This window comes from Arvicola amphibius, chromosome 5 (genome assembly GCF_903992535.2).
Source record: "Arvicola amphibius chromosome 5, mArvAmp1.2, whole genome shotgun sequence".
Taxonomy (NCBI): Eukaryota; Metazoa; Chordata; class Mammalia; order Rodentia; family Cricetidae; genus Arvicola; species Arvicola amphibius.
This window is the reverse complement of record NC_052051.1, coordinates 14,175,773-14,198,772: the sequence shown is the minus strand read 5'-3', so window position 1 is coordinate 14,198,772 and position 23,000 is coordinate 14,175,773. Positions and strand designations below refer to the sequence as shown.

The 23,000-nt window shown below is 49.9% G+C and overlaps 2 protein-coding genes across 5 annotated transcripts in view; one reads left to right on the top strand and one right to left on the bottom strand.

The window, feature by feature from the left end:
- Positions 1–1,428, bottom strand: part of Matn4 (matrilin 4) — a 13,758-nt gene extending 12,330 nt beyond the window's left edge. For all 4 annotated transcript variants that reach the window (XM_038331195.1, XM_038331196.1, XM_038331197.1 and 1 more), the window contains exons 1-2: positions 1,350–1,428; positions 82–651 (exon numbers count right to left, since the gene is read on the bottom strand). In XM_038331195.1, coding sequence (XP_038187123.1) covers positions 82–651; positions 1,350–1,428 — 649 coding nt within the window. The remainder of the gene's footprint in view (positions 1–81; positions 652–1,349) is intronic.
- Positions 1,429–2,651: 1,223 nt separating this feature from the next.
- Positions 2,652–13,301, top strand: Rbpjl (recombination signal binding protein for immunoglobulin kappa J region like). Its single transcript, XM_038331202.1, has 12 exons — positions 2,652–2,673; positions 3,840–3,942; positions 5,011–5,136; positions 7,547–7,617; positions 7,790–7,905; positions 8,146–8,320; positions 9,776–9,913; positions 10,272–10,381; positions 10,627–10,779; positions 12,565–12,720; positions 12,827–12,930; positions 13,028–13,301. The coding sequence occupies exons 1-12, from the start codon at positions 2,652–2,654 to the stop codon at positions 13,299–13,301; spliced, it is 1,548 nt and encodes a 515-aa protein (XP_038187130.1).
- Positions 13,302–23,000: the final 9,699 nt, after the last annotated feature.

The following is a 23,000-nucleotide window of genomic DNA, read 5'->3' as shown; positions in this document are numbered from 1 at the left end:
GCTGAGGGAGGGATTGTCTGTAATGATGCAAACTTGAATGTAGCCTCCGCCAAGCCAGAGTTCGCCTGATGCCCTACTCACCGCACAGCCGGCCCTGGAACTGAAGACCAAACTCCTGGATGAGATCGAAGGACTCCACCAAGAAGATGTGCTGGTCCAGGGGAGGCGAAGCCATGGCACGTAGAGAGCCCACGTCTGCTCGCTGCACTCCCACCGCGTAGATTTCAATGCCCCGGGCGCGCGCCTGCGCAGCCACTTCAGCCACTCGGTCTTGAGGTCTCCCGTCGGTCACGATGACCAAGATGCGCGGCACTCGCTCCTCAGATGGACGCGCACCTTCGGCCTCACTGAACGCCACGTTCATGGCATACTGGATGGCCAACCCGGTCATGGTACCCTGAGCCAGCGGCACTACCGCGCGGATGGCGCGCTCCATGTCCTCCCGGCGCGAGAATGCGCCCAGGGGAAACACGCTCTGTACTTGGCTAGAATACTGGATCACGCCAACACGCGTAGCGTTCAGCCCCACATCGAGGTTACGGAGGAGGCCCACTAGAAACTGCCGCATGGTCTCAAACTCGAAGGGGCGCACGCTGCGAGAGCTATCAATCACGAACACCAAATCCAGGGGGCCAGTGTAGCACCTAGAACCTGCGGGGAGATGGGAAAGACTCTCTCGGGTCAACTAAAGCTGATCTCTCAAGAAAAGCCAGAAGAAAGGCTGTTATCTGAATGAAACAGCGCCCAACATATTAGCCTAACAAACATGCCTTGGATACAGCCACTCATTCATCACTGACTCAGGAAATGCACAACTTCCCTGCATACAGCTCTGGGGGCAGTTCTGAATCGACATTATATATTGAGAAGAGGGCAGAGATGTCCCAATCTCCAATGCCTTCATGGACCAGCCAGATATATAGTGAATAAACTGGTTCAAGTATGCCTGTGACATCACAAGCCCTTGTATCCCTGCTAACCTGGGTTGTCCCAGCTACATATTGTTATATACCCAAATGGACTGGATGTTTAGCAGGTTCTTTCTTTCTTTTTTTTTTTTCAAGAAAATTCTCAAATAGGGGTTTTATGTGAAATCGCCTGATTTTTCCATATTGTCAATATGCTTCAATAAACTGCAACACCAGATGATCAGTTCTGCATGAACCCAAAACTCTACCACATACTCCAGGTGAAGAAACAACATGAGGGGTCAAGTGGGGAGCCCAAACCCAGTCCAAAGCGTTTCAAAGTCCTTGCTCCTCCTCCCCCCCAGCAATGCTGGCTGGCAGTGGATGAAGGAACTGTTTCTGCACCCCTCCTCCCGTGATGGGGGCTGGGCCCCAGCTCACCTGCGGTCTGGAGCTGGATTTCCCAGGGCTGGAGAAAGAACAGGAACAGAGGCAGTGGCCAGCAAAGGAGGCCTCTCATGGTGCCTGCAGGATGAAGAACCAAGGTGCCACAGCCTGAAAGTAACAAAGCAACAGTTTGACTTCGCTCTCATTTCAGGGGGTGTGCACTTGGTTTCTGTGTATATTCAAATGTCTTGCCAAGCATGGTTGCACACTCAGGAGGCAGAAGCAGACAGATCTCTGTGAGTTCGAGGGCACTCTGGTAGACATAGTCAGCTCCAGGACAGCCAGGGCTATATAGTGAGACCTTATCTCAAAACAAGAGCTTTATAATTTTCTTTTATGTCACCACCCTGAGATTGCTGAAACTCACAGGTGAGTCTTAGTAGAAAATGACATTTTGCAGAACTACAGGACACCAAGTAAAGAGTAGACAAAACATATAAAATTCAAAAGGGGATAAATGCCTTTATAAAAAAGATATTTTACATGTATTTTTATTGTGTGTGCATATACACACTATGACACACACATGTGGAGGTCAAAGGCAGTTCGTTGAAGTCGGCTCTCTCCTTCCATTGTGTGGGTCCCAGGATTAGACCGTCCTGAACTCCGGTGGTCAGTCTTATCAGCAAGCACCTTTACCCTCTGAGCCATTCTGCCGACACCCCTCCCCAAAAAAAAGCCTTTTCTCAATACCAGGTACAGCGTTAAATGAGTTCATTCGATGTGCCATTAACTCTCTACCCAGTTCTGACACTCGAGGCAGTTGTTGGCTTGGTTGCGCCTATTCAGAAAAAGAGGTTTTTAAAAATTAAATGCTGCTAGCCCGCCTCACGCAGCAGGAAAGTGGCCACACCGGGATAGGATCCTGTCTGACTGGTCTGGGAATCAGCCAACGAGCTCCGTACTCTCTTCTTCAGCAGAGAGAAGCCAACCCCACTGTCTCCCCGACCCCCTGAGAAGAGCAAGCCCTTTTGGGTTCTAGGGTCTTTATGGTAAGCCAGTGAGTGGGCCATGAACAAGAACTGCCTCCGTGTCTTCGTTACTGGCCTGCTCTAAGAAAAGGCCGCCAGGGGGCGCCTGCCGGGTCTGGCTTCTACGGCCGTGGGAAGCCCACATCTGCCCAGCAGGTGTCCCTGCCCAGAGCAAACAGGATGCTGGGGAGCCCCGGGACCTTGAAGATAAGGCTTGGACGAAATATATCCGGTGAGAGGGTTGGGGGGTGCAGAGGTGTGGAGGGTATCGAAGACAGAGGCACTAGACGTGCCCAGAGAGCTGCTGGGGCATCGACCAGCGGCCATGGACCCCATGGGGACAACAGGTGAGTCGTCACCCTCCTGCATAGCCCAGAGAGGTCCCCTGAGAACGAGAACACAGACACAGACAGACAGACAGACACACACACACACACACACACGACACACAACACACACACACACTGTACTAATGGAAAATGTGGGGCCCAAAAAGAGTGCCAGCTGAGCTCCGGAGACAGAACTAAACCTAGGCCCCCCTCTTTTTCTCCAGAGCCGCCAGGTTCCCTGGCACCTAGGAATCACTAAGCCTTTCTTCCTTTCCTTACCCCACCCCCACACGGGACGCTGAGCCTGCTCAATCCATTTTTCTGTCGCTGTTTCTTGGCAAAGCAGTTCAGCGCCCCCTAACCCACCGCCGCCCCGCCCCCCAGTTCCTTGAATGGGCCCATTCTGAGCAAGGCCGGTGTGTGTCTCTGGCTCCAAACTGCCTTCCTTCCCATCCCGGATTCCTCTCCCTTCTGGTTTTCCAGGCAGGGTAGAACAAAAATCCCTCTGGCAGGGCCTGTCGTGGTAGAGTGACTGAGCTAGCAAGATATGTCAGCTGCTTGCTGGTGGAGGTAAAAGGAAGGGGCTGCCTTTTCTGGAGTGGGCCATAGCTGAGGCATCATCCGAGTTACTATCTGAGTAAAGGTCCACGGAGCCTTTGAGACTCTGTTGGCTCTTGACTGTGATCCCTCTTATCCTGCTCTTGGCCTAAGTCAACACGTACTTGGTATCACCTCACCTGCACCCCGGGAATCTTAGAAAGTCAAAGTAGCCTCAACTTCAACTTTCCCGACCTGCCATTCCCCCAGACGAAAGTCAGTCCAGGGAAGGCCAAGGGAGTCATCACTCAAGGGCTTACTTTGAAGTGGTGGTCCACCAGACTGACGCTGGACCCCAGTTCTAGACCTAAAGGAGCCAATCCTTGCATTGAAGAGAAAGTTTCTCCCATGCCTTTAGGGAAGGGAAAGCGCATTCCCGAGGAAGGGGTCTATGAGGTCAAGAGCTGACCGGGAATGGGCACTTTGGGAAGCTGCCAGAACCTAGAGGGAGGAGATGAGAGAATGAGGGGCCTACGTCTAGTCGGCCTTGCTGCAGGGGCATCGGAAACGGTACTGCAGGTTAGATGTGGGCACGTAGGCGGCTAAATACAGTCTCCCCACGGTTTTTTCCGCCGGCTTCCCTGCAGACCCCTCGGTGCCCCCGGGCCCTTTGACTCACCTGAGCCTGCGGGACAGTTCAGAGGCGCGGCTACAGAGCGACGGGCCAAGCCTCCTAGGGAGTTGGACCAGGTAACGGCTTGGGCAGCTTGCCCTAGGTGGGGACTGCCAGACAGCTAGAGCGAGGCGAGGCGGCAGCTGCATTTAACCTGGGGCGGGCGGGTGGGGAGGGGGAGCGCGGGCTGCGACCCCTCCCACTGGCAGGGAGAAATCTCCCCCTTCCTCTGAGTACCCGGGCCGGGCAAGCGCGGTGCCCCCTTCTCCTGCCACTGTCGGAGCTGCAGGCTCGAGCTGCGGGCCGGAATTCGGCTACAGCTGGAGTCAGGGCGGCGACACTCCCGGCAGCCGGAATGCTCTGGAATCCTACACGAGACACTTCCCAGAGGAGAGCCCCAAGAGGCGGAGCGGTCCTGGCCGCCGACTGCCCGGCCTGGCTGGGCTTCCAAGGACGCGCCCGGTTCTTGCCCTCAGTTGTCCCTTCCAGGAGTGATGGAAGGCCGGGACTTGGTCCTGCTAAGAGGGTAAAAGGACTCCAAAGGACAGCCTCCGAGTTCTTAGCTCTCTTCAGGGCCCAAATGCTCATTTCCCAAATATTTCCCACCATGCTCCGTTTAATTGTGTAAGTTTTGTGAGAATTCATCCTCACCTGCTAAACCCTCAGACTGACAAGTAACAGACCCCAGAGAGCTGGCCTAGGTCATCCTACAAGGCCAGTTCTTGATTCCCTGTATTCGAAGAACGGAAAACTCCTGTAGCAATACACCAGGGGTGTTGTTTGCGCATCAGAAAGACTCGGATCCATTCCCATCCTACCAATGCGGCTTGGGGCCTCATTCACATCTACACCAATCTGCCTGCTGGAACTGCGATTGTGCCCTGGACCCAGGGCCCGGCAAAGCCTGTTTCTTCTTACTTATTCTCCTGGGGTGAAGGCTTAATTACCATTTCCACAAAGCCCACCTCCAGATAAAGACCAAATGTAGGGCTTTCAAAGGCAGCTCTTCTGCCGTGGCCCCAGACTACAACAGTCGGGAAGTCATCCACAGAGTACAGGCCCATGACTGGACCCCTGGGTCTCCCGCTTCAGCCCACACAACCCTTGACCCTTCAGGTGGCTGGTTGTCCCATCCCCATTCCTAGGTCACCCCCAGAGCATGCCACCATCCTGCGGGAAGGTGTGCGCACATGCCTGCAGCAAAGATGTGAGCAGACTGTGTGGATCCTGCATGCCAAGGTGGCTCAGAAATCCTACGGAAATGAGAAGCGGTAGGTGACTATCCACGCCTAGGTCTCCGCAGCCTTCAGCCCTGTACACCCTTCCAAAGCTCTCACCATTTAGCTGCTTTGACATCTTGGAGGCCTCAAGGCTGGCACCTCAGGTACTGGCCAACCAGAGTCTTGTTCCTCAGCCAACTATAGCCACCAACTGTGATCTACAGCCGAAGTTTATAGTGACTTTCAGATCCCCACATCTCCACACATTACTCATCCATTCAGTTACTTATGAGGTATCATGTGTGGGGTCCTGTGGTCACTGCTGGGCACTAAGCATCCAGCTGCACAAGACTGATACATAGCATCTTCGTTCAAGTGTGAAAGAGGCAGTTACCTCCCCACAAATCAGCAAACAGGATGTTTTAGATTGTGATGAGAGCTACAAGGAAAACAGAGAAGGGTCACATAGTAGAAACCAGAGGGGGAGAAACCTTTTAGCTTAAAAGGTCAAGGGGATCAAAGGCTCTTTAGGAAGTGACATCAGAAATGCGGTACCAGTACTGAAATGGAGTCACCATGAAAAGTCTCCAACAAGCGTCCCAACTAGAAGGAACAGAAGATGCAAGGGCCTCAAAGCTACTAGTCCTGTACAGCTAGTCCTGTAGAGGAGAGAGAGAGAGAGAGAGAGAGAGAGAGAGAGAGAGAGAGAGAGAGAGAGAGAGAGAGAGAGAGAGAGAGACTGAACGGGGGAATGTTGCAGAAAATAAACAGGAGAAGCAGAAAGTGCCCAGGTCATGTGAAGACTCGGGATTTTTTTAATTTATTTATTTTTATTTTATGCACATTGGTATTTTGCTATGGATGTTAGGTCCCCTGGAACTGAAATTAAAGGCAGTTGTGAGCTGCCATGTGGGTGCAGGGAATTGAACTCAGGTCCTCTGGAAGAACAACCAGTGCTCTTAACACTGAGCCATCACTCCAGCCCCCAAGACTTGGGATTTTTGTTTGTTTGTTTTTGTTTTTCGAGACAGGGTTTCTCTGTGGCTTTGGAGCCTGTCCTGGAACTAGCTCTTATAGAACAGGATGGCCTCAAACTCACATAGTTCTGCCTGCCTCTGCCTCCCAAGTGCTGGGATTAAAGGCGTGCACCACCACCGCCCAGCAAGATTTGGGATTTTAAACCACTAATAAGGAATATCATAATCTGACTCATGTTTCCATCATTATTAATAATATTGCTTAATTTGTTTATATTTGGGGGTAATAAGACAGACTCTGGCTTTATAACTCAGGCTATACTTGAACCCACAGTAATTCTCCTGTCTCAGGCCCCATCCCCTTCAGTGCCCAGTGCCGGGATTAGGATTACAGGAATGAGACACCAAACCCAATTTAGTTTAACTGTTTTCTTAAGGTTTATTTATTTACATATGTTATGTTTATGGGTGCTTTGTCTACATGCATGTCTGTACACCAGAAGAGGGCATAGGATTCCATTATAGATGGTTCTGGGCCACCATGTAGGTGCTGGGAATTGAACTCAGGACCTCTGGAAAAGCAGCCAGCAGTCTTAACCTCTGAGCCGTCTCTCCTGCCCCTTGACTGTTATTTTCATTGTTGTTGTTGGTGTGTGTGTGTGCTACAACTCGTGTGAAGGTCAGAGGACAACGCTGTGTGGTTGGTTCTCTTCTTCCACCTTTCAGTGAGTTCTGGGGATTAAACTCAGTTGTCAGATTTGCCCTGGCAAGCATTTTATCAGCCAAGCCAACTGTTATTATAAGAAGTAATCTGGTAGATGGGCCGTTTTAATCTCAGGTGGCAGAGACAGGCAGATCTCTATGAGTTTGAGGCCAACCTAGTCTACAGAGCAAGTTCCACCAATGCTACAGAGCAAGGACACGCACCAATGCTACAGAGAAACCCTGTCTCGAGAAAAGAAGAAGGAGAAGAAGAAGTAGTAGTAATATGGTTGCTGTGTGAAAAACAAGTTCAAATAGGGCCAGTGACAAGGGAAAGAGAGTTGCAAGGCTGAGAGTGGGGAAGGCAGGAGGTAGCAGTTAGGACGGAGGTGGTATGAAGCCAACGGATTATATGTTCCGAAGATGGAGTGGGCGGGACTGACAGGGTTTAATAAACAAAAAATGTTCTGTGTTAAAGGGATTCACTCCATTAGGGGAGGAGAGGGAATTATGATTCTTTGGGTTTATGTCTCTTTTTTTTTTTTTTTTTTTTTTTTTTTTTTGGTTTTTCGAGACAGGGTTTCTCTGTAGCTTTGGAGCCTGTCCTGGAACTAGCTCTTGTAGACCAGGCTGGTCTCGAACTCACAGAGATCCGCCTGCCTCTGCCTCCCGAGTGCTGGGATTAAAGGCGTGCGCCACCACCGCCCGGCTAGGGTTTATGTCTCTTTGAGACACTTTCGAGACAGTGAAAATGATATATCCAGTTCTCTACGCGTTTCCAGGTTCTTCTGTCCACCGCCCTGTGTCTACCTCGCCGGTCCAGGCTGGAGGGTGAAGCCGCTGCAAGACCAAGGTGAGAGCGCCCTCGGGGACTGTTCTCTGCAGGTAGGACCAACTAATTCAGCAGGGGCCAGGAGTCCAGCCGTTTGCAGTGGCAGTCTCGTTGCTCCCTCTGGCGGCAAGAACTAAGTTTGACTGCTACCGGAGTTTCCCCAATCCTAGGATTAATTCCTGTCTTTTTCTAGCCCACCAGTCTGCGGAAACCGGACCCACGGTCTGCGGCTACATGGGACTGGATGGCGCGTCCGGCAATGCTCCTGAGACGCAGAAGTTGAATTTCGAAGAGCAGCCGGACTCAAGGGTGAGACTGAATGAGAGACTATCCAGTTCTTGCCTCTTCTTTGCAAAGGAGAACTTCCCCAGTCCTCTCCAGAAGCCAAGAGATAACTAGCGGGGAGGCCAGAGGGTGGGTTCTGATCCAGAGCCTAGATAGTGCGGTTTCTTGTCGTCTCTGATGGGACGCACGTCCTAACTGCGGAAGGTTGGCTCATCCGCTAGCAGAGTTGAAATAAGACGGGCCCCATCCCCATGAGTCCCGTAGGAATTTGGTTGTGCCAAGACCCTGTACATCTCCGACGCCGATAAGAGGAAGCACTTCCGGTTAGTGCTGCGGCTTGTGCTGCGAGGAGGCCGGGAGCTGGGCACCTTCCATAGTCGCCTCATCAAGGTGATCTCCAAGCCCTCACAGAAGAAGCAGTCGCTGAAAAATACAGACCGTGAGAGGGGGTGGAGCGGGAGGGTGCCATTCAAATCCAGAGCTTCAGCTGGGAGGAGGGTGCAGGGGTGGAGTCAGGGGGAGAAGTGGAGACTGAGTCGAAAGAAGGGAGAAGTCTGGGGGGTAAGTGGCTGGCCAAGACCAAGAGAAAAGTCACGCACATACATGAAGATCCCCCAGGTGATGCAGGAAAGAGAACAGGCACCAGATTTGAGGATGATAGTGGGGGGGGGGGGGCTAAGAACAGATAAAATCTGCAGGCAGGTACCAAACCCTGGCCAATTAAAAATGACCTTAAGGGAGTTGTGTCCCCGATCCACGCAGTGTTCTAGGTGGCCCTTGGTATTCAGGAAACGTGGATGGCGTGGTGACATCGTGTAGAATCTGGCGGTCTGGGTTTGAGCCCTGCCCTGAAGTTTGCTAGCTGCCTGATCTTCCACAGACTGATCCCTTAGCTGGAAATAAGAGAATCGACTGAGTTGATACACATATTTAGAAAGTAAAGGATGGGGAGGCAGCTTGGTGGGTGAAGTGCTTAAACACAAGCAGCGGGGTCTGAATCTGGGTCCCCATAAAAGCTGAATGTGACCCCAGCACTGAGAAAGTAGGGACAGGGGAATCCTTCTCAGCTCTCTGGTCAGAAAGCTCTAGAAAAATAGTAAGTTCTCAATCCAGTGAGAACCTGTGTCTCAGAAAATAAGGTGGACAGTAACACACACACACACACACACACACACACACACACGTGCACACACATATAGAAAAAGGAAAGGAAGGAAGAGAGGGAGGAAGGACAGACGGACCTATTGTATAATAAATTCAATGGAAGGGTGCCTGGACTAGGTATAAATGGCATGCCAAGAGTCTGTCCAGCGTTGGGAGCAGAGAGGAAGACACTGCCCAGGGCCATATCCCTGACTGGTCTAAGTCAGTGAGAAAATAAAGCTGGGTCTCTGAGCACATGCCATAGGCTGGAAGACACACTGAGCTCTCGAAAAATTCCCCTGTTCTTTCATACACGTGATCTGTGCTTAGAGGCTGGCCGCCTGTGCCACCCCTACCTGCTTCCCACTTCCCAGCCCCAGGAGGCCTCCTGAACTCAGCCTAGTGTTTGCATTTGGTATTGAAGTCCTCCATGAAGACCCGTGAACTCACTCAGAGCAAAGCTGGGCCCAGTGCACACCATCAGCTCCCAGCACAGTACCTACGGCCAAGCAGGCCGAGTGACTTGATGATCTCAGTCCACTGAACTGAAGGATGTCCGTTCACGCCGGGGAGCTGACAAGCTCAGAATTCAGAACTAGAGCGGGCCCTAGCTAACCGTCTGGGAAATTCCAATCCCCATCATGTCCAGGCCAGGGGGCAGAGTAGGCAGGCTGTCACAGAGGACAGGAGATGGTCTGAGGAGACCGAGGGACCACACGAGGCCAAGGCACTGATCCCACTCCCCTCACAGTGTGCATCTCCTCGGGCTCCAAGGTCTCTCTTTTCAACCGCCTGCGCTCCCAGACAGTGTCCACACGCTACCTCTCTGTGGAAGACGGGGCCTTTGTGGCCAGCGCAAGACAGTGGGCTGCCTTCACACTCCACCTAGGTAATCATAGAGCAGGCGCGGGCTGGGGGCTCCATCTGTGATAGCATATTTAATCAACATTTCTAGAAGGTAAACCAGTGTAACTGAGCCTCGGGAGGGGAGGACAAAGGTTTGCCCCCCACCACCGCCTAGGCTCACCCACTGCATTTTAATCCCTGTGGCTATGCCCTTTCCCCTTAAGCCAGTAAATGGCTGGCCCAGGGTGCACACCTTTGTGGGGATGACCACAGATTACCTCTCCAGGACTAGATCCCTAGTCTTCGCTTCTTCCAGCTGTGGTGTGACACCAAGCCAGAAGTGGAGAAGCAGGATTTGGGGCAGAAATTCTGAAGCCTTTGCCCCTTTCTTTCATCTCTAGCTGATGAGCACCGTTCCCAAGGGGACTTTCCACCCCAGGAAGGTTACATCCGCTATGGCTCCCTGGTGCAGCTCGTCTGTACAGTCACAGGCGTCACACTGCCTCCTATGGTATGAGAAAGGACTCTGTATCCACACGGGTAACCACAGATCAGTACAGAAGCGTGACCACTGTGAGCAGGGCTGGGGGCGGTAAGGCCTGAAGGTCTAAAGACACCGATTCTCTCTTAGTGCTTCATGGGAGTGTGCCCGTGACCTCATGGCTATCAGAATAGAACTGCCTGGCTGGGAGAGCAGCCAGCCTCTGGGGAACCCCGCACCTTGCCACCCCTCTTCCTGACACCCCTCTGCTGCAGATCATCCGCAAAGTAGCCAAGCAGTGTGCCCTCCTTGACGTGGATGAACCCATATCCCAGCTGCACAAGTGCGCATTCCAGTTCCCAGGTGACACTCCAGGAGGGGGTGGCACCTACTTATGCCTTGCCACAGAGAAGGTGGTGCGGTTCCAGGTGAGAAACAGAGACTGTCAAGCACATTAGGAAGAATCCAGAGGCCGTAGGATGTAAGATCTTGTCCACAAAGGTTGCTGTTTCTCATGCAATAGTGCCATCCATGAAAGAGTAGAGTCACAGAATGTAGAAAAGCACTGTAATTACTGTTAGTAAACAATACCCCTTCCCAAGGGCTTTTAGATGTTGGGATATGAAATTGCAGACTATATGAACTGGAGAGATAGCTCAGTAGGTAAGAGAACTTGTTGCTCTTCCAGAGGATCCAAGTCCAAGTCCCAGCACCCACATAGTGGGCCACAACTTCACAACCACCTGTAACTCCAGCTCTAGGGGATCTGACACCCTCTTCTGGCCTCTGAAAGTCACACACATATAAACAGATTCACATATACATGCATAAAAAGAAAAAATTGCAGAATATAAACAAAATCATAGTAGGAAATAGCATTTAATATTACTGAACAAAGTTATAGGGTGTCAAGGCACAAAAATTTTAGTGTGGAAAACAATAATTATTAAGTAATATTTCTTCCAAAAAATATTATTCAAGAATGTTAGTAGATAGAATCATAAAATATAGAAAACAGTAACTATAGCCAGATGATGCACACATCTGTAATCTCAACATCCAGGAGGCAGAAGCAGGCAGATCTCTGAGTGCAAGGCCAGCCTGGTCTACAGAGTGAGTTCCAAGACAGCCAGGGTTACACAGAGACACCCTGTCTCAAAGAAGAAGAAGAAAAAGAAAGAGAGAGGGGGGGAAGAAAAGAAAAGAAAAAAAGAAAACTAGGTTATTAGAAATTAAACTGTTTCACCAGGTGGTGGTGATGCACACCTTTAATCCCAGTAATCGGGAGGCAGAGGCAGGCAGAGCTCTGTGAGTTCGAGGCTAGCCTGGTCTAGAGTTAGTTTTAGGACTGGCTCCAAAAGCTACACAGAGAAACCCTGTCTCAAAAAACGAGAGAGACGGGGCTGGAGAGATGGCTCAGAGGTTAAGAGCATTGCCTGCTCTTCCAAAGGTCCTAAGTTTGATTCCCAGCAACCACATGGTGGCTCACAACCATCTCTAATGGGGTCTGCTGCCCTCTTCTGGCATGCAGGCATACACACAGACAGAATATTGTATACATAATAAATAAATGAATAAATAAATAAATATTTTAAAAAAACGAGAGAGAGAGAAAGAGAGAGAGAGAGAGAGAGAGAGAGAGAGAGAGAGAGAGAGAGAGACACTAAGCTGGTTCAAGGATTTAGTGCTCTCTAAGGGAGCTGGGGAAATGGCTAGTTGGTAATAACCTGGTGTGCCAACTCTGGCACCTGAATTCAATACCCTAGCACTCACATCTATTTTTAAAAATTGAACACGGTGGCCCACACCTGTAATCCCAGCACCTGGGAGGCAAAGCCAGGAGAATTCCAGGGCTTTTCTTAGCCAATCTAGCCAAATGAACCAACGTCAAGTTCAGTGACAGACTGTCTCAAAAATAAAGTGGAGAGCAATTGAAGAAGATTCTCCACATTAGTACTCAAGTGTGTGGACGTGGGCGCGCGCGCGCGCACACGCGCGCACACACACACACACACACACACACACATATAAATACACAGTATAAATAAAAAATATTGTTTTAAAAGAAGAATGGGTTTGAATATACATCCCATACAGTATGGGGGTCACACTCAAGCTCCCTGGAGCAGATAAACGGGAAAGCTTAGGAGGGAAACTTGATAAGGCTGAACCACTAGCGAAGCTTCAGTTCCATCCTTTGGACCTCCTGCCAGGCTTCCCTCTGTCCCAAGGAGGCCAACAGGGCGCTGCTCAATGACAGTTCTTGCTGGACCATCATCGGCACGGAGTCGGTGGAGTTCTCCTTCAGCACCAGCCTGGCCTGTACCCGGGAACCTGTCACTCCAGTGCCCCTCATCAGCACGCTGGAGGTGAACTGCAGAGTGTGGCCTGCCTGCCCTGGGACCCGGGAGGCTCCCACCCCTACCCCCCACACACCTTCCCCAGTCACCTACATCTGGTCCCTTCCGCCCCCAGCTGAGCGGCGGAGGTGATGTGGCCACGCTGGAGCTGCACGGAGAGAATTTCCACGCTGGACTCAAGGTGTGGTTTGGAGACGTGGAAGCAGAAACCATGTTCAGGTACCGATGGCAGGGAGGGGAGAGGAGGAGGACAGCTTGGCCCCAAGGCGCAGAGGTTGTAATGTTTGTCAATCTGTTCTCCATATCCCACCCACAGAAGCCCGCGGTCCTTGGTGTGCGTGGTGCCAGACGTGGCGGCCTTCGGCAGCGACTGGCGTTGGCTGCGCGCTCCCATTACGGTGCCCGTGAGCCTGCTGCGTGCGGATGCGCTCTTCTACCCCAGCGCCTTCTCTTTCACCTACACCCCGGAATACAGCGCGCGGCCGCGGCCGCCCGACACGCACGAGCCTGCCCCTGATGCAGACGCGCTTCTCGAGAGCATCCACCACGAGTTCACGCGCACCAACTTCCACCTCTTCTGCCCCAGCTAGGCCCCGCTGCCACCTGAGGCTGACGCCCGCCTGCAGCTGTCCCTAGGGAGCATACTTGACCCTTTGCTGTAAAAGGGCAGGAGGGAAGGGGATTTCTCACCTGTCCTCAGGCCGCTTGCTAGCCTCAACTGTCAATCAAGAGTGATGTTCTAATGTCTTCACGGTGTGGGGTGTTTCCTGTTTGGTTTGGTTTGTTGTAACCCTGTAGCTCCATCCTTCTGTCTTTGTCTCTTTCTGGTTTTCCTGAGCCCTTGACAGACGCTGAGGATCCATGCCCAGGGGATTTGCCCTCCAGACATCTGTGTCCCCACTTGAAAACAAGTCACAAGAATTCTGCTAGCTTGTCTTAGGCGCTGATCCTATCTGGGGTCCCTCTTAGAGCTAGGCATCAGTCCCTGGCTACGCACCCTATGGTACCCTTTCCTGGGTTTGATCTCTGGCCCACAATATTAGCAGTTGGGCAGTGGCCTGGGACAGAAGTCAAGCTTTGTCCTCTTTGATTACCCATAGCCACTTCTCCTTCAGGCCCAGTAGGAAGCAGCCTGAGGATAAAGATTGCTCTACAGTCTAAGTAGAGGTGAATGAGAACTGGCAGGGGGTGTGGGGCAATGGGGTGCTGCTGGGTGCTCCCCAGATCCTGTTCATCTCAGCATCTGATAGAGCAGGTATCTTTAGGACTCTGTAGAGAAGAAACGCCCTTGGAGAGAGCAGACATCTTAAGCCTGGCAGACATCTGAAAACCCTGGCAGCCAGCAAGTTGCAAGAAAATATCACAGATACAGAGGCAAACATAGGCTCTCTTCAGACCAAAACTTTCCCAGACCAAGGCAGACAGAAGTTATGGGACAAGTGGGCAATAATGGAACTGAGAAACCGGTCTCTGAGCATGGAGCCATGGCTGGAAACACAGCCCCTCTCTGGTCACCCTTCCCTTTCCCTGCCTGCTCTGGGCTTATATGGAAAAGGAGACTGGGTAGGATCCTGGCTTGGGCTGTGAAAACCAAAGACAGACAGTGAGTGCCAGTCTCCGGTCTTGCCTGGTAGGGAGAACTGATTTGAAATATGGGCTCAGTCTCCGGCCATACCACCCTGAACATGCCAAATCCCCTCTGAAGTGTGGGTTCAAAGCTCTAATGAGCTGGAACTTTCCTTAACCCTTGGAGGAAGAGCTCATTTTCTGTAAGACCTCCCACCCACAAGGGTGGAAAGTCCCATATGAAAACAACAATAAGATTTGTTCATGCTTGGTGGTGGTGGCACACGTCTTTAGGTCCAGCCATCGGGATGCTGAAGCAGACAGATCTCTGTGAGTCTGTGGCCAGCCTGGTCAACAGAGTGAGTTCCAGAACACCCAGGGCTGTTACACACATAAAAACCCTGTCTTGAGAAAGAGAGAGAGAGAGGGACTCAACAATCTTTTTCTTTTCTTTTCGACCCCCGAGACAGGGTTTCTCTGTAGCTTTGGTGCCTGTTCTGAAACTAGCTCTTGTAGACCAGGCTGGCCTCGAACTCACAGAGATGCACCCGCCTCTGCCTCCCAAATGCCGGGATTAAAGGTGTGTGCCACCACTGCCCAGCTGGTTTTCACTGATTTCTGTCATCTACTATCGACAAGCTCAAATTCACCGTGAAAGACAAGGAGGAAGCTTACTCAAAGCCCACGTGGCCCTGACAGTGAATCTTGGCTAAGAAATGCAGGTACATTTTTGATGAGCTATATCCCTAGCATGAATATGTGCCTCAAAGACTTTGTATCACCGTCCCATAGTGACGCTGATACAAGGAGAAGCCAAAGGAGAGTCCAGAGTTGGGCTCGAGGGCCATTTAGTTGTGCTCGGCTGCGCCTCAAGGCTGGTCTGAGCCCAGGACCAGGCCTGCAGCTCTGTTGTCTACCTTATAACCAATGTTCCCGCTCCAAGGTCTTGAGTTCCAGCTGCAGGGCAGGTGGTGGATTTACCCCTTGACTGGAGTCTGCATCTTCTGATGCGAAAGCTTTTCCTGCCCGTTGTCCTCACAGCACTGGGTCTCCAGTCTCCTTCCCCAGCAGGCAATCCCATCATCAAGGCTTGGGGGCCCTATCGCTTCTTCCACAGCAAAGCCTCCTTCCCCTTCCCTCCTCCATCGCTCTGCCATCCAGATCCAGGAAAATGCCATAGGAATTCTCAACTTTCCAGTGTAAAATGAAAATCCACGAGCCCCCTAAATTCAAATCTTATTAGTAATTTCAAGACAGGAGATGATGAACTCAGGGCCAGCCAGAGTTGTTCTAAGGGCTTCACACACTCGTGAAGCCCGCCCTAGCCACAGGCTTCCATCTTGTATTCTACCAAGTTGGTATTCTATCAATCCTGTATTGGGTTGTCCTCTCTAGTCTGTGGGGGTCCATATGGAAATGGGGTTATCATTTATTTATCTCTCTGTAACGCAATGTCTTGCATAATAAATTGGGGCTCCATGTTAAAAGGAACTGGATTGCATTGCCAGATAATGGCTTGCAAGTGCAAAGAAAAACCACCAGGTGGCACTGTTCCCCTCACAAACAGTATGCTGTGAAAAGGTGATCCGAATCCTTCAAGAAAATCTTTTTCATGTCTTTGGAGCTCTCTCCAGGTTTACGCAGTCAGTTCTACATATCTCCAAGAAATTTATGAAGTCTCTAAAGTCCACTCATGGGTCCGCTTACTTCACTAGACTCAGTTATTTGTAAAAATTAGCTGTCCTTAGTGGATGTGGTAGCAAATGCATTTAGTCCCAGCACCAGCACGAGTTCCAGGACAGTCAAGACTACATAGAGCAACCCTATCTCAGATAGACAGACAGACAAACAGACAGATCCTTCCAGGCCACCCCACAGATCAATTGGATTGAAATCTCTGTGGAGAGGGGACTGGGCATCTGTACTATTGACAAACTTCCCGTATGACTCTAACAAGAAGTCAGAAGTTGTACTACCCTAGTACTCATTCTTTCCCCCTCTTGAAAAAGGGTAAACCGAGGTTACAAGAGAGGAGGCTAAGCTCATAGCAGGTTGATGGCACAGCCTGGCCTGCACTCCTAACACAAAGCATGGGGTTCCCAGGTTATGTTAGCTGTCATACCACACTTAGGCTACAGATGGAATGTGTGTGTTGGAGGTAGAACAGAGTGGGAGGATGCAGGCCCAAAGGGAGGACAAGACAGACATCTGGTCCCCCAATTCCAGTTCCCCATCTCTCACAATGGCTGAAGTCCTATCACTCACGAAATAAGGACTCCCGTTTAAGGACTGACCTTGGGCTACTTCTCTTTTGTTTCTGTTGAATTAGGTTTTCTGCAAAGAGAAATTACTTAGAACAACAGCATGGTGCAATTTTCAGACATTTCCCTCCCTGGGGAGGATGTGGATGTCTGAGATCATAGACCATGAAGATATCAAGGGAGAAAAGAATGGGGAAGTAAAATCAGTGCGACAATATAGGTTTTGTTTAGGGCGAGTCCTATACTCTACTCTTTCCTCCTTTCCCTCTCTCCCTCCCACTCTCCCTCCCTCCCTCTCTCTCTTTCTCTCCCTCCCTCTCTCTCTTTCTCTCCCTCCCTCCCTCTCTTTCTCTCCCTCCCTCCCTCTCTCTCTTTCTCTCCCTCCGTCCCTCTCTCCCCCCTCCTTCTCTCTCTCCTTGTTAGGTTTGGCCTGTTCCAGACCCGCCCCCAAAGGGCTGAAGTAAGGGTAGTGGTAACACAGTAACTTTTAGTGGGTAAAGTGGCAAACACCTGCTGCAGCTGGCTGCTTGTGGTGGGTGGGGGTTGTGGGGTAGGAGTGCGAACAAAATTCTGGGGAAGGCAGAGCCTTGTGGCTAAGTTCCTCATGAATAAACCCCAGCTAAAGAGTATTTTAGCAGGGAGTGGGGGAGGGGACTGGGACTGGAGCTCAGTTGGTACAGCACTTGCCCAGCCTGCACAAAGACGCATAAAGCAGGCGTGCTGGCACGTGCCTGCAATCCTAGCACTCAAGAGGCTGAGTCAGAATCAGGGGTTAGAATCAGGGTTTTGGAAATTCAAGGTGGCCGGGTGGAGAGTGGGGGTGGCGCACACTTTTAATCCCAGCACCACTCAGGAGGCAGAGGCAGGAGGATCTCTGTGAGTTCGAGGCCAGCCTGGTCCACAGAGCAAGTTCCAGGTCAGCTAGTACTACACAACAAAATCCTGTCTCAAAAAACAAACAAACAAACAAAAACCACAAACAAATTCAGAGTCATCATCTAGGTATATAGTGAGTTCAAAGCCAGGCTGAGCTAAATGATACCCTGTCAAAATATAGGGAGTGTGGGGTACTAAGGTGAAGCCCATCCCCACCAGATTCATCCGTGAGCCACTTCTCTGACCTTGGCTGTGAGCATACCTTGGGGTATGCTGCCCACAGTTATGCCTGGGCACACATACATTGTATGTATTGTGTATTTACTCTGTACTTGTATTTAGTCTCTTCACACTGCCATCCACATATTTTTCAGAGGTGTCTTAAGGTGAAGAAAAGCGCCTCCAGTTGTAGCTGGATCCAGGAGGCGGCAATCCTGGAGTCAAAGCCACGTGTGTCAGCTTGGTGAGCTTAGCAGGCTCAAGTTATTTAAGATCTCCAAGCCCTAGTTTCTGATTCCGTAAATGGGAATTGGCAGCCTCTGTTTCATAAAATACTGTAGGTGAAGACTTTTTTCTGGGATTTGACCCACAGCGACCACTTCCTGTGGGCTACCTGCTGCTGCTGCTCTTGTTTTGTTTTGTGGGGTGAGAGGGTACAAAAGCAGGCTCTCAGGATAGCCGTGGCTGGCCTGGAACCCAAAGAGACCCCCCCCACACCTCTGCTTCTCCAGTGCTGGGATTAGAGGGATGAGCCACCACACTTGGCCAATATAAGCACCTTTCAAAAGGGAGACTATTATCCTATTTGCAAGATGAGGCAATCATTAGGCCAAGGGAGGTAAGAGACTCTGTACCAGTTTTCTGTTGCATAACAAATAACCACAAAAGTATCAGGTTACAACAATACCTATACATTGTTTGGCATTACCATGGAGTCCAAGAGCAGCTGCTCAGCTTAACTGGCTTGCTCGGGGTCTCCTATGGCTGTAATCAAGGTCTCTTGGATGCAAAAGTCCTGTTCTATGCTCATGTGACTATGCTCACGTGACTATTGGCAAAATTAATTTCTCAAAGCTGTCAAACGCATGGTACCTTGCTTTGTTGAGACCAGCTAAGTCAGGCTCACCCAGGATAATCTCTCTTCCTAACTCATGAGTCAACTAATTGGGGACATTAATACATCTGCAAACTCCTTCTACCTGTGCTATCTAATGTAACCTGTTATAAACCCAGGGGCATCCTACATAATTTACAGGTCAAACGCACATCGAGAGAAGACACTTACGCACATCAAGGAAAGAGAATTAGAACCTGGAAGGATGGCTCAATGGTTAAGATCACCAGCCGCTCTGTCAGAGGACCCAGGTTCCATTCCCAGTACCCATTTCAGATAGCTCTGGACTGCCTGTAACTCCAGTTCTGGGGGATAAGATGTCTCAGAACTTCGAGGGTACTAGCACTCACATGTAATACACACACAAGGTCCCACACACATACTAGCTGCTCTTCCAAAGGACCGGGGTTCAATTCCCAGCACCTATGTGGCATCCCCACATCTGTCTATAATTCCAGTTCCAAAGGATCTTGCACCCTCACACAGATATACCATATATGTAGGCAAAACACCAATGCACATGAGATTTTTTAAAAAGTTTAATTATAAGATAATAAACATTTAAAAGCGAGGGAGAAGGGATTCATCAAGTGTGCATACGTCATGGAGGAGGGAAGAACTCTTGGGGCCATCTTGGGAGTTCTGCCTACTCCCCAAAGCTTCATAGCAAATACAGACACAGGAATATCTGTCTGACATGTAAGCTTTTCCATGCCTCGTGAAAGAAATGTCCAGCGGAGGGGCCACTGCTCCAAGAGTTTCTGGAAACTGGCAGATTGTAAATTAAGAATAGTACAATACTATACCCCTTGTTCAGTTCTCAGAAATACACCAGTCAGTGTAAGCTTGCCAGACAAATAAACCCCAGCGTAGGACTGGGAGGTAACAAAGGGTGCGGTCACCAACCTGAAAGATGGTTTTTATTTTGGTTTGGACATGAAGTACCCACTTCCCGAAGGCTTGGGTTTTGTTTGGTTTTGGTTTTAGTATTTTGTTGGGTGTCTCCCGCCCGCCCCACTCCCATCCCCTTGCAACCCTTGGGTTTTTTTTTTTTTTTTTTTTTGAGACAGGGTTTCTGTATAACAGCGCTAGCTGTCCTGGAACTCACTCTGTAAACCAAGCTGGCTTCAAAGTCGCAGAGATCCTCTTGCCTTGGCCTCCCAAGTGCCGGGATTAAAGGTGTGCGCCACCATGGCCAGGCTAAGGCTTAGGTTTTTTTTTTTTTTTTTAAAGATTTATTCATTTATTATGTATACAGTGCAGGCCAGAAGAGGGCACCAAGTCTCATTACAGATGGCTGTGAGCTACCATGTGGTTGTTGGGAATTGAACTCAGGACCTTTGGAAGAGCAGGCAAAGCTCTTAACCACTGAGCCATCTCTCCAGCCCCAGGTTTTGCTTTAAAAAAAAAAAAAAGATTTTATTCAGTAAGTTTACAGTATTCTGTCTGCATGATTGCCTGCACTCTAGAAGAGGACATCAGATTTCATTATAGATGATTGTGAACCACCATGTAGTTGCTAAGAATTGAACTCAGGACCTCTTGAAGGTCAGTCAGTGCTCTTAACTTCTGGGCCATCTCTCCAGCCCCAAGGTTTAGGTTTTAAAGGCTTGATTGCCAACAGTTTTGGGGAAGTGACTGAATCCTGAGGCCTCTGGCCTAATCAGAGTATTAACCCCTTAATGGATTTTTAAAGACAGCATTATTGGGAAGTGGTAAACCACAGAGGTGGGGCCTAGTTTGAGGAAATAGGTCACTGCGGTGTACCCTGCAAAGTTGTGCTTGTCCCTGACCCCTTGTCTCTCTCTGCATACTGGACACCACTAGGGGAGCAACTTTGCTCCAGCATGCCCCCATGTTGTCCCTTAATGGGCCAGATAAGGACAGAACCTCAAGTCAAAATAAAGCCTGGCTCCCTGCGCCTGTCTCAGGCGTCCTGTCAGCTGTGAAAGTAGACTGAGACAGCTTCCAGGGAGTCTGGCCTCTCCTGCCATTCCTGCCTTTGTGGAGTTGACTGACCCATATCCATGACTAAGGAGACGCTGTGAAAAGAGACTGTGTGACTTCCAAAGCCAGGACATAAAAGGCGTCATAGCTTCTACCTGGCTCTCTTGGATCACTGACTCTGGGCCGCCTGCTGCTTTCGCGAGGGCACACATTTCTACGTTAATCCGTGAGGTGAGCAACGGAGGCCTCTTGCCAAGGGCTAGAGCCAAGTTTCCAGGCACGTGAATGCACCCTGTTGGAAACAGATCCTCCTGCCCAATCAGGTTTTCAGATGACTACAACGTAGCCCATATCTGGATTGCGGCTTTCTGAGACACGCCCCCACCCCACCCCTGAACCATCCACCTCAGCTGCTCCTGAGTTTCTGACTCACAGAAACCATGGGGCATTTGTCACCCTAAGCCCCTGAGTCTAAGGAGACTGTTACATAGCAACAGATAATACTCCTGGAGCTATCTCACCCAAAGGACGATACTTGTGTTGGGAGTATCATTCGAGTGTCCACGGCCAACCTCCTGCCTTTTCCTTCACAGACTGTGGGAAAGCAAGGGAAGAGCTGATGGAGGCCCAAGTCCAAATACAGATGTGTTGACCTCTACTCTAACACAGTGGACATATTGTGTCCACGCACGCAATCCCGTTTGGGAGCCACTCGCTACCTGTAGCTACACATAGCCATTGTGCACTTAGGAAGGATTTGCAACTCAATTTGCATTTTAAAATGCAAAGTGTCACAGTGGCTGGCAGCTACTGTGTTGAATGAGCAGCTCCATCAGATGAGACAGGATGCTACAGGAAAGGTACCGAGTTCTAAGAACCAGAAACACACCCAAGGGGCTCAGAAACAAAATATAGCTTTGATCTCTAGAGAGATTTGAGAGCCCAGCTACTGCTTCAGAGGGAACTGTGAGGGTTGAGCATCCCCCAGTGAAGGAACTACGGGCAACATCACCCTCTGATAGACACTGTGATTATGAGTAGACCCCAGAAGCTCGGTTCAAATCCCACCTGCCACTGGCTAAGTGTAGATCTGGACAAGTTGTTTAACCTCGTAGACACAGCTTTTCCATTTCTGACAACTGTTCCATGCTGTTGTGATAATTAACGGGTCCAAATGTTTCACACTTGAGTGGGGTCCTGTGTTGTATGTGATGTAAGGCCCACCAGGTTCCTCTTTGTGCCTTCTTTCCCACTGAGCAGCACGGTGATGTCAAGCCCAGGTGTCAATGGGCCACAAATTGAAGTTCCACTCTCTGGAGACCTTGGTGAAAGGTTTCCTGTGAGTGTGACAACTACAGCAGGGCCTACAGAGACCAGGCAGATGACACCAGGGAAGCAGACAGAAACTGTGCCAAGACAAAGCCAGTTTCCTCATCGTACAGACTTGACAGTTGACAGAGTCTAATTTTTTAATCCCTAAGCTAAGTGAGCTATTTGGACTTTGATGAGAAGCGTCCTGTTTTCTGCACAATGATTCACTTGAGGGTTATTTTTACTATTAACTAATATACGTGTGCATCCTCCACAGGACACACGTGTAGGCAGTTTGTGTGTCCTGTATGTGTGTGCATCCTCCACAGGACACACGTGTAGGCAGTTTCTGTGTCCCGTATGTGTGTGTGCATCCTCCACAAGACACGTGTAGGCAGTTTCTGTGACCCATATGTGTGTGCATCCTCCACAGGACACGTGTAGGCAGTTTCTGTGTGTCCCATAAGTGTGTGTGCATCTTCCACAAGACACGTGTAGGCAGTTTCTGTGACCCATATGTGTGTGCATCCTCCACAGGACACGTGTAGGCAGTTTCTCTGTGTCCCAGTAGCCGCTCCCATGTAACCAGAGAGACTTAATAGTAATTATAAATGTTTGGCCAATAGCTTAGGCTTGTATTTAGCTGGCTCTTAAAAATGAATTTAACCCATTTCCATTCATCTATGTGCTGCCCCGAGACTCATTTACCTCATGTATATAATACTTCCCATCCTGCTCTCTCTTCATCTGTCTCAAGGCTCTCAATTCCCTGGCCCACCCCTTTTTCCCAGCTTTCTCTCTGCCTCCCTAGCCATCAGACAATCAGCTTTTTATTAACAATGAGAGCAACACGTCTTCATAGTGTACAAAAGGATTGATTATTTTGTGGCATTTTCCTCTTTTGTCTAATTAAAAAGGTTTTAATACAGTAAAATTATGTAACAAAAAGTTATCAAGTAAGAATTAGTCACAATATCCAGTCCATTTGTATTTGGCAAAATTAAAGAAAACATTTTGTTATCCATCCTATCTTTGTGAGTCTAAAGTTTTATATCTAATTAACCTTTTATCATAATAAAGGAAAACTTTAGGTCTAATTATTTAGTCTTTAACTCCCTCAAAAACTCCAGAAGGGTGAAGGTTATCTAAGACAGGGACATCTGACTGACATCTGGACAGTAACCCGTTTTTTTATATGCTATAGGAATGATAGG

Coding starts and splice junctions, on each gene's coding strand:
- Rbpjl (XM_038331202.1), top strand. CDS start 2,652: ATGGACCCCATGGGGACAACAG. Junction 10,780..12,564: donor AGAAGGTGGTGCGGTTCCAG/GTGAGAAACAGA, acceptor ACCTCCTGCCAG/GCTTCCCTCTGTCCCAAGGA. Junction 12,931..13,027: donor GAAGCAGAAACCATGTTCAG/GTACCGATGGCA, acceptor TCCCACCCACAG/AAGCCCGCGGTCCTTGGTGT.